Source organism: Oncorhynchus masou, chromosome 33 (genome assembly GCF_036934945.1).
Source record: "Oncorhynchus masou masou isolate Uvic2021 chromosome 33, UVic_Omas_1.1, whole genome shotgun sequence".
Lineage (NCBI taxonomy): Eukaryota > Metazoa > Chordata > Actinopteri > Salmoniformes > Salmonidae > Oncorhynchus > Oncorhynchus masou.
Window position 1 is genome coordinate 2,347,447 of NC_088244.1, and position 11,575 is coordinate 2,359,021.

The window sequence follows — 11,575 nt, forward strand, 5'->3', positions numbered from 1 at the left end:
GTTAGGACGCTCCTCAACCCCCGTTAGGACGCTCCTCAACCTCCGTTAGGGACGCTCCTCAACCTCCGTTAGGACGCTCCTCAACCCCCATCAGGACGCTCCTCAACCCCCGTTAGGACGCTCCTCAACCTCCGTTAGGACGCTCCTCAACCCCCGTTAGGACGCTCCTCAACCCCCATCAGGACGCTCCTCAACCCCCGTTAGGACGCTCCTCAACCTCCGTTAGGACGCTCCTCAACCTCCGTTAGGACGCTCCTCAACCCCCATCAGGACGCTCCTCAACCCCTGTTAGGACGCTCCTCAACCCCCGTCAAGACGCTCCTCAACCCCCATCAGGACGCTCCTCAACCCCCGTTTAACAACAGAACGAAACCAATAACTCATGTGCCTGGAGTGACCAGTGTGGCTGTTTTTTTGCGGATCTAAGCTTCAAGGGCATTACAATAGTGAATAATATTCTTTAAACTACAACAGCCCCAAAACATAAAGCTGATGAATGGTAAAACATTTTTTTAAAGTAATACAATGAAAATAAAACTGAAAATCAATTTAATTAGCGATCTGAGTCCACACTGCCCTCTGCTCCCTGCGCTGTGAGTCACGAACACTGACACAGGTGTAATTGAATAGAACAGACTCTGAATCAGGTCTAATTGAACAGAACAGACTCTGAATCAGGTCTAATTGAACAGAACAGACTCTGAATCAGGTCTAATTGAACAGAACAGGCACTAAATCAGGTCTAATTGAAGAGAGCAGACACTGAATCAGGTCTAATTGAAGAGAACAGACATTGAATCAGACCTAATTGAATAGAACAGACTCTGAATCAGGTCTAATTGAACAGAACATACACTGAATCAGGTCTAATTGAACAGCTCATACACTGAATCAGACCGAATTGAACAGAACAGACTCTGAATCAGACCGAATTGAACAGAACAGGCACTAAATCAGGTCTAATTGAACAGAACAGACACTGAATCAGGTCTAATTGAACAGCTCAGACACTGAATCAGACCGAATTGAACAGAACAGACTCTGAATCAGGTCTAATTGAACAGAACAGACACTGAATCAGGTCTAATTGAACAGCTCAGACACTGAATCAGACCGAATTGAACAGAACAGACTCTGAATCAGGTCTAATTGAACAGAACAGACACTGAATCAGGTCTAATTGAACAGAACAGACACTGAATCAGGTCTAATTGAACAGAACAGACACTGAATCAGGTCTAATTAAACAGCTCAGACACTGAATCAGGTCTAATTGAACATCTCAGACACTGAATCAGGTCTAATTGAACAGAACAGACTCTGAATCAGACCGAATTGAACAGAACAGACACTGAATCAGGTCTAATTGAACAGCTCAGACACTGAATCAGACCGAATTGAACAGCTCATACACTGAATCAGACCGAATTGAACAGCTCAGACACTGAATCAGGTGTAATTGAATAGAACAGACACTGAATCAGGTGTAATTGAGAGTGAGAACGTATTTAGGTCTTCCTTGCTTCCTTGCACTCTGCAGAGTGCAGTATTTCTCTGTTTCTTATGTGATTATAATGTTTTGCTTGAGAGAACAACAAACCTTCACTGTCTGTTCTTGTTTTGGTCGGAAGCTCCCAAATCAGTGAGATGTTGAATCCTGTGATGTTATACACACGTGAGGTGGTGGTGCCAGACTAGACACAGAGCGTTTATTTTGGTACTGTGACGCCACTGAGTTCTTTAAAAAATGTACATCTTGCTAATAAGATGCATGTTTAAATTAACAGACTAGTTATAAAATATGCTCAGTCTCACACCCATGATATCTGGATTTACTATGGTTCCACATTAGTTCCTGCCAAGGCAGCAGATACTCTTCCTGGGGTTTATTATGGATCCCCATGAGTTCCTGCCAAGGCAGCAGCTACTCTTCCTGGGGTTTATTATGGATCTCCATTAGTTCCTGTCAAGGCAGCAGCTACTCTTCCTGGGGTTTATTATGGATACCCATTAGTTCTTGTCAAGGCAGTAGCTACTCTTCCTGTGGTTTATTATGGATCCCCATTAGTTCTTGTCAAGGCAGCAGCTACTCTTCCTGGGGTTTATTATGGATCCCCATTAGTTCCTGTCAAGGCAGCAGCTTCTCTTCCTGGGGTTTATTATGGATCCCCATTAGTTCCTGCCAAGGCAGCAGCTACTCTTCCTGGGGTTTATTATGGATCCCCATTAGTTCCTGCCAAGGCAGCAGCTACTCTTCCTGGGGTTTATTATGGATCCCCATTAGTTCCTGCCAAGGCAGCAGCTACTCTTCCTGGGGTTTATTATGGATCCCCATTAGTTCTTGTCAAGGCAGCAGCTACTCTTCCTGGGGTTTATTATGGATCCCCATTAGTTCCTGCCAAGGCAGCAGCTACTCTTCCTGGGGTTTATTATGGATCCCCATTAGTTCCTGCCAAGGCAGCAGCTACTCTTCCTGGGGTTTATTATGGATCCCCATTAGTTCCTGCCAAGGCAGCAGCTACTCTTCCTGGGGTTTATTATGGATCCCCATTAGTTCCTGCCAAGGCAGCAGCTACTCTTCCTGAGGTTTATTATGGATCCCAATTAGTTTTTGCCAAGGCAGCAGCTACTCTGCTGTGTTGCAAAATAAACATACATGTTATTAAACCTTTTCACGATCAGCGTTTACATAGCCAGGCACTAAAATAGTTACCCTTTAATCTGTGGATTAATTGTCGGGGTAGAGGACCTTGTGCATTTCAGGAAAAATTACAACCCAATGTTTATATCCCAGGACACATTAGCTAGCAACAGCAAGCTAGCTAGGTATTACCGTGAATGTTTAATACTTTTGAACCTGTCCTCAAATGAATTTAGTTGGTTTGGAGTTTGTTTTGATATATCAACCTGCGTGTCCTGACCACGTTTGGAGTGGGTGGACAAAATCAACATGCGCGCGATGACGCGGGTCAGCATGTAAGGCAGCTCCAAAATGCATGTGTTTCAGCCTCGCTCAGTGCTTTCTGTGGTGGTGGGGCAGCCTGCAGATAATACGGAGCATAGGGGTTGGTAATGTTCTCTAGTTGTGCTGGGATTGGCTCAGTGCTCTGTCACTCATGGGGACACTACGTCACCGCCTAATCTGAGTGTAGAGCTTGACAATTCAAGCACCTGGTGTGCTGTCATATAATTACAATTAGAAGTGCCCATCCAAGAAGGCTCTAGGTCATTGTCCACAGATAAAATAACGTCAAATCACGTTATATCTACAGTAGCTTTGATTGGACTGATCATGTCAACATCATACTTTCAAAATATTAGCAAGCAGTCATCATCATGAATCAAGTTGACAATCTACTGGCAAATCCTTTTAATCCTTGTCATATGAAGAGAAACAATGAAGAGATATTATATTATTATATTATATTATATTAAATATATTATATATTCTATTATAGATAAAAAGTATCGTTGCTCATCGGCCATTCGACATAAACATTACACAACAAGTTGGAAATCGCAAATTCAACAATAAGTGGAAGGAATCAGTGACTAACTGCAAGCATTGCAAAGCAATCACTAACCTGCTATTCAGTGGAGTGGGTGTGTGGGACAAGTCTGTGTTTAAAGGTCTCTTTTCCAAACTTCAAAGGATAAACATTCAACATTGGCCATGCTGTCCATCCAGCATGACTTCTGCCGCGTTCAAAACAACTGGAAACTCGGAACTGGGAAATGTCAGACTTCAGTGAGTTCAAGACAACTGGGAACTCTGAAAAGAACGAGCTCCGACTCGGAAAATACGCTTTGAAAGGTCATCCAACTCTGAATTCCAAGTCGGGAACTCGGGCCTCTTTCTGAAGCTCCAACTTGAAGATCACTGACGTCATGATTTGACCTAGTTTGTACGTCTCAACTGTCAGTAAAAAACCACATTTGTTTAAGCAAGTCAGCCATGTTTTTTAAAAGGCAGTAAATGAGGCTGAATTATCTGTTTCGCTGCCAGACAACTGGGAACTCGGGGAAAAAACAAGCTCCGTCCGGGAAAATAAGTTTTGAACTTTCAACTCTGAATTGTAAATCCGGAACTCTGGTCCCTTTCCAGAGCTGACGTCATCATGATTTCTTTCTTCCCAGAGTTCCCAGTCGTCTTGAAAGTACCATAAATCCGGAGAATGCCAGACTTTGATGACAACGTTTGATGATAAAATTTGCCCACGAAGGACTGCCGTGCCACCTTCCTGTTTAAGTGAGCACAGCACAACAAGGTGAGTCCAAAAATGTATTGTATGCTGCTGCATAAATGATGTAGTATACCAGGGAGATATGTGTACTGTAACTAAGAAAGAAATACTAAGTGTATGTTATACTGTAACTTAGAAAGAAATATGTTGTGTAGTAAGGTGATCGTAGCCCATGTTCCTCAGCTGAATAATTTGGTAGATTTTCAACTCTTAATTTCACCTACTGTTCTGACTTGGTGATGCACATGTAGCCTATAACCTGCTTTAGAGAAATGTAATCATTGAATATTGCAAGAGCTTTCATTGTATGCATTATATGCCCCCTCCATCTATCCTATGGTTTTGACTTGGTGTACAGGGAGAACACGGTAAGAATGGCCCATGTTCTGAATTCTGTCGCTGTACATTTCAAAAGTGCTGAACAAATAGTTATATTGACTACATCCATCCTAGCTCGCTCCTTAATGTCTTAATCGAAATTGCAGATTGTCTCTTGTCCACTTGTTGTCCCCTTATGTCATAGTTTGTACATCTCTGATCTCTGCTATTGGACAACAGAGGGAGGAAGGACAGATCTCTGCTATTGGACAACAGAGGGAGGGAGGACAGATCTCTGCTATTGGACAACAGAGGGAGGGAGGACAGATCTCTGCTATTGGACAACAGAGGGAGGAAGGACAGATCTCTGCTATTGGACAACAGAGGGAGGAAGGACAGATCTCTGCTATTGCACAACAGAGGGAGGGAGGACAGATCTCTGCTATTGGACAACAGAGGGAGGAAGGACAGATCTCTGCTATTGGACAACAGAGGGAGGGAGGACAGGTGGCCAGGGCTGGAGGGAGGAGAGAATGAAATAGAGAGAGAGAGAGAGAGAGAGAGAGAGAGAGAGAGAGAGAGAGAGAGACAGAGAGAGACAGGGAGCTGGGCCCCAGTGATGTACTGGGCTGTCCTCACTACCCTCTGATATAGAGGTCCTGGATGGCAGGGAGCTGGGCCCCAGTGATGTACTGGGCTGTCCTCACTACCCTCTGGTATAGAGGTCCTGTATGGCAGGGAGCTGGGCCCCAGTGATGTACTGGGCTGTCCTCACCACCCTCTGATATAGAGGTCCTGGATGAGCTGGGCCCCAGTGATGTACTGGGCTGTCCTCACCACCCTCTGATATAGAGGTCCTGGATGGCAGGGAGCTGGGCCCCAGTGATGTACTGGGCTGTCCTCACCACCCTCTGATATAGAGGTCCTGGATGGCAGGGAGCTGGGCCCCAGTGATGTACTGGGCTGTCCTCACCACCCTCTGGTATAGAGGTCCTGGATGGCAGGGAGCTGGGCCACAGTGATGTACTGGGCTGTCCTCACTACCCTCTGATATAGAGGTCCTGGATGGCAGGGAGCTGGGCCCCAGTGATGTACTGGGCTGTCCTCACTACCCTCTGATATAGAGGTCCTGGATGGCAGGGAGCTGGGCCCCAGTGATGTACTGGGCTGTCCTCACTACCCTCTGATATAGAGGTCCTGGATGGCAGGGAGCTGGGCCCCAGTGATGTACTGGGCTGTCCTCACTACCCTCTGATATAGAGGTCCTGGATGGCAGGGAGCTTGGCCCCAGTGATGTACTGGGCTGTCCTCACCACCCTCTGATATAGAGGTCCTGGATGGCAGGGAGCTGGGCCCCAGTGATGTACTGGGCTGTCCTCACCACCCTCTGATATAGAGGTCCTGGATGGCAGGGAGCTGGGCCCCAGTGATGTACTGGGCTGTCCTCACTACCCTCTGATATAGAGGTCCTGGATGGCAGGGAGCTGGGCCCCAGTGATGTACTGGGCTGTCCTCACCACCTTCTGATATAGAGGTCCTGGATGGCAGGGAGCTGGGCCCCAGTGATGTACTGGTCTGTCCTCACTACCCTCTGATATAGAGGTCCTGGATGGCAGGGAGCTGGGCCCCAGTGATGTACTGGGCTGTCATCACCACCCTCTGATATAGAGGTCCTGGATGGCAGGGAGCTGGGCCCCAGTGATGTACTGGGCTGTCCTCACCACCCTCTGATATAGAGGTCCTGGATGGCAGGGAGCTGGGCCCCAGTGATGTACTGGTCTGTCCTCACTACCCTCTGATATAGAGGTCCTGGATGGCAGGGAGCTGGGCCCCGGTGATGTACTGGTCTGTCCTCACTACCCTCTGATATAGAGGTCCTGGATGGCAGGAACCTGGGCCCCAGTGATGTACTGGGCTGTCATCACCACCCTCTGATATAGAGGTCCTGGATGGCAGGGAGCTGGGCCCCAGTGATGTACTGGGCTGTCATCACCACCCTCTGATATAGAGGTCCTGGATGGCAGGGAGCTGGGCCCCAGTGATGTACTGGGCTGTCCTCACCACCCTCTGGTATAGAGGTCCTGGATGGCAGGGAGCTGGGCCCCAGTGATGTACTGGACTGTCCTCACTACCCTCTGATATAGAGGTCCTGGATGGCAGGGAGCTGGGCCCCAGTGATGTACTGGGCTGTCCTCACTACCCTCTGATATAGAGGTCCTGGATGGCAGGGAGCTGGGCCCCAGTGATGTACTGGGCTGTCCTCACTACCCTCTGATATAGAGGTCCTGGATGGCAGGGAGCTGGGCCCCAGTGATGTACTGGGCTGTCCTCACTACCCTCTGATATAGAGGTCCTGGATGGCAGGGAGCTGGGCCCCAGTGATGTACTGGGCTGTCCTCACTACCCTCTGATATAGAGGTCCTGGATGGCAGGGAGCTGGGCCCCAGTGATGTACTGGGCTGTCCTCACTACCCTCTGATATAGAGGTCCTGGATGGCAGGAAGCTTAGCCCCAGTGATGTACTGGACTGTCCTCACTACCCTCTGATATAGAGGTCCTGGATGGCAGGGAGCTGGGCCCCAGTGATGTACTGGGCTGTCCTCACCACCCTCTGGTATAGAGGTCCTGGATGGCAGGGAGCTGGGCCCCAGTGATGTACTGGACTGTCCTCACTACCCTCTGATATAGAGGTCCTGGATGGCAGGGAGCTGGGCCCCAGTGATGTACTGGGCTGTCCTCACTACCCTCTGATATAGAGGTCCTGGATGGCAGGGAGCTGGGCCCCAGTGATGTACTGGGCTGTCCTCACTACCCTCTGATATAGAGGTCCTGGATGGCAGGGAGCTGGGCCCCAGTGATGTACTGGGCTGTCCTCACTACCCTCTGATATAGAGGTCCTGGATGGCAGGGAGCTGGGCCCCAGTGATGTACTGGGCTGTCCTCACTACCCTCTGATATAGAGGTCCTGGATGGCAGGAAGCTTAGCCCCAGTGATGTACTGGACTGTCCTCACTACCCTCTGATATAGAGGTCCTGGATGGCAGGGAGCTGGGCCCCAGTGATGTACTGGGCTGTCCTCACTACCCTCTGATATAGAGGTCCTGGATGGCAGGGAGCTGGGCCCCAGTGATGTACTGGGCTGTCCTCACTACCCTCTGATATAGAGGTCCTGGATGGTAGGGAGCTGGGCCCCAGTGATGTACTGGACTGTCCTCACTACCCTCTGATATAGAGGTCCTGGATGGCAGGGAGCTGGGCCCCAGTGATGTACTGGACTGTCCTCACTACCCTCTGATATAGAGGTCCTGGATGGCAGGGAGCTGGGCCCCAGTGATGTACTGGACTGTCCTCACCACCCTCTGGTATAGAGGTCCTGGATGGCAGGGAGCTGGGCCCCAGTGATGTACTGGGCTGTCCTCACCACCCTCTGATATAGAGGTCCTGGATGGCAGGGAGCTGGGCCCCAGTGATGTACTGGGCTGTCCTCACCACCCTCTGATATAGAGGTCCTGGATGGCAGGGAGCTGGGCCCCAGTGATGTACTGGGCTGTCCTCACCACCCTCTGATATAGAGGTCCTGGATGGTAGGGAGCTGGGCCCCAGTGATGTACTGGGCTGTCCTCACCACCCTCTGATATAGAGGTCCTGGATGGTAGGGAGCTGGGCCCCAGTGATGTACTGGGCTGTCCTCACTACCCTCTGATATAGAGGTCCTGGATGGCAGGGAGCTGAGCCCCAGTGATGTACTGGGCTGTCCTCACCACCCTCTGATATAGAGGTCCTGGATGGCAGGGAGCTGAGCCCCAGTGATGTACTGGGCTGTCCTCACCACCCTCTGATATAGAGGTCCTGGATGACAGGGAGCTGGGCCCCAGTGATGTACTGGGCTGTCCTCACCACCCTCTGGTATAGAGGTCCTGGATGGTAGGGAGCTGGGCCCCAGTGATGTACTGGGCTGTCCTCACCACCCTCTGATATAGAGGTCCTGGATGACAGGGAGCTGGGCCCCAGTGATGTACTGGGCTGTCCTCACCACCCTCTGATATAGAGGTCTTGGATGGCAGGGAGCTGGGCCCCAGTGATGTACTGGGCTGTCATCACCACCCTCTGTACCGCCCTGCGATCGAGTGCGTTCCTGTTACAATACCAAGCAGTGATGCAGCCAATCAAGACCGTCTCAGAGGAGTAGCTGGAGAAATTTTCGAGGATTTGAGGGCCGATGCCAAACTCTTCAGCCTCCTGAGGGGGAAGAGACGCTGTAGAGCCTTTCTGTGGACTATTTCAAGTCCTTAGTGACTTGGACCCCGTAACCAGCCTTTTTTTGAGGCGAGGCAGGCGAGGTGAGAAAGAGAGAGGATCGTTGATCCAAGGTCTGTTTTTAAAGGATTGACTCTCTCTGATAGGTCAGTGCAAATCTATAAACCAATTATTTAAGTAAGAGAGACATCACAACCCAACACACAGACACACTTTAAAAGGGTGTTTGAGGTCTGGGCTCGCTGGTATAGTTAAAGAGTGAGCACATGGCCGTAACTCACTACTGCTTATAGAATAGACTTGGCACCTCTTCATGAGTTCACCCTCTCTTCACACACACACACACACACACACACACACACACACACACACACACACACACACACACACACACACACACACACACACACACACACACACACACACACACACACAGTAGGCTGTCACTCTACAGAATGGGCTCTGCTGCTGGCTGATGTCACTCTACAGAATGGGCTCTGCTGTAGGCTGATGTTACTGTACAGAATGGGCTCTGCTGCTGGCTGATGTTACTGTACAGAATGGGCTCTGCTGCTGGCTGATGTTACTGTACAGAATGGGCTCTGCTGCTGGCTGATGTTACTGTACAGAATGGGCTCTGCTGCAGGCTGATGTTACTGTACAGAATGGGCTCTGCTGCTGGCTGATGTCACTCTACAGAATGGGCTCTGCTGCTGGCTGATGTTACTGTACAGAATGGGCTCTGCTGCTGGCTGATGTTACTGTACAGAATGGGCTCTGCTGCTGGCTGATGTTACTGTACAGAATGGGCTCTGCTGCTGGCTGATGTTACTGTACAGAATGGGCTCTGCTGCTGGCTGATGTTACTGTACAGAATGGGCTCTGCTGCTGGCTGATGTTACTGTACAGAATGGGCTCTGCTGTAGGCTGATGTTACTGTACAGAATGGGCTCTGCTGCTGGCTGATGTTACTGTACAGAATGGGCTCTGCTGCTGGCTGATGCTGTACAGAACATGGGTCGACATTTGAGGCATCACATCAAACAGCAGTTCAATAACAAAGCCGTTTTCTGTTGCAGTCCACAAAAACCATATTGACCAACTAACTGGCAATACTATCCTTTACGTTAAACCATTCATTTATTAAGCATATAACAATCATATATGCGGTTGGAAAATACAAATATACGCAATGCCATGGAATGTAACAATCTGTTTTTTTCCCTGGCGAATAACAATTATTGCCGCATAATCTTTGATAAACAACAATCTATAATACAACTCAAACGCGACCTTACCAGTATATCAGCTTGTTGTTATTTAGAAAAACAGGAGTCTTGTCGGAGGCGCAGTTGATGCACCACATTGTTGCTAACGAACCCACGTCGGTCCTGGTGTGTAAAACCGTTATTCCTTCCTGTCATTAATTTGGCTCAATATCTGCTCCTGGAGAGACGCGCTCCGGGGATTCGTTCTCATACGCATGCTTCTGTTATTTCAGGTAGAGAACGTTGTTGAGAGAGAAGAGGAGAAATGTCGAGGATCCTCAGCTCTATCTTATCCTTTTACACGGACCTCAATCTCTTCATCTAGCCCCACCTCTAATTCTCCATCTATCCCCAACTCTAATTCTTAATCTCCCTCTTCCCTCTCCTCCCTCATTGCGTTCACTCTCCAACGCGGCAGTTTTTATCTCTCTCTGGTCGCTTCGGGCTGCTATCTGCTAGAGCGGAGCAGCGTGACACAGCAGTCACGGCAACAACACGACTACAGCTCGTCTGATTGGGTGAACAATTCCTGTCTCCAGTCCACACGCGCAGCAAGTGAGGGTGCATTCTTTCTATACAATCCAAGTGATTTTTATCATTCTTCCATTTAATAGATAAAAAGACAAAGACAAATATTATAGTCAAATCAAATCCAAATGTATTTGTCACATGCAATAAACACAACAGGTGTAGACCTTACTATGAAATGCTTACTTACAAGCCCAACAATGCAGTTTTAAGAGAAATGACTGTTAAGAAAATATTTATTAAAACATACATAAGTTTTAAAAAAAAAATATATATATATATAAAACAAAAAAACAATAACGAGGCTCTATACAGGGTGTTACGGTACAGAGTCAATGTGGAGGCTATATACAGGGTGTTACGGTACAGAGTCAATGTGGAGGCCATATACAGGGGGTACCGGTACAGAGTCAATGTGGAGGCTATATATAGGGTGTTACGGTACAGAGTCAATGTGGAGGCTATATACAGGGTATTACGGTACAGAGTCAATGTGGAGGCTATATACAGGGTGTTACGGTACAGAGTCAATGTGGAGGCTATATATAGGGTGTTAGGGTACAGATTCAATGTGGAGGCTATATACAGGGTGTTACGGTACAGAGTCAATGTGGAGGCTATATACAGGGTGTTACGGTACAGAGTCAATGTGGAGGCTATATACAGGGTGTTACGGTACAGAGTCAATGTGGAGGCCATATACAGGGGGTACCGGTACAGAGTCAATGTGGAGGCTATATATAGGGTGTTACGGTACAGAGTCAATGTGGAGGCTATATACAGGGTATTACGGTACAGAGTCAATGTGGAGGCTATATACAGGGTGTTACGGTACAGAGTCAATGTGGAGGCTATATATAGGGTGTTAGGGTACAGATTCAATGTGGAGGCTATATACAGGGTGTTACGGTACAGAGTCAATGTGGAGGCTATATACAGGGTGTTACGGTACAGAGTCAA

At 48.5% G+C, this 11,575-nt stretch overlaps 1 protein-coding gene across 1 annotated transcript in view; it reads right to left on the reverse strand.

Annotated features, from left to right (window-relative positions):
- LOC135527629 (IQ motif and SEC7 domain-containing protein 1-like) overlaps window positions 1-10,504 on the reverse strand; it is an 87,357-nt gene extending 76,853 nt beyond the window's left edge. The window contains exon 1 of the mRNA XM_064956118.1: window positions 10,118-10,504. Coding sequence (XP_064812190.1) covers window positions 10,118-10,185 — 68 coding nt within the window. The 5' untranslated portion in view covers window positions 10,186-10,504. The remainder of the gene's footprint in view (window positions 1-10,117) is intronic.
- Window positions 10,505-11,575: the final 1,071 nt, after the last annotated feature.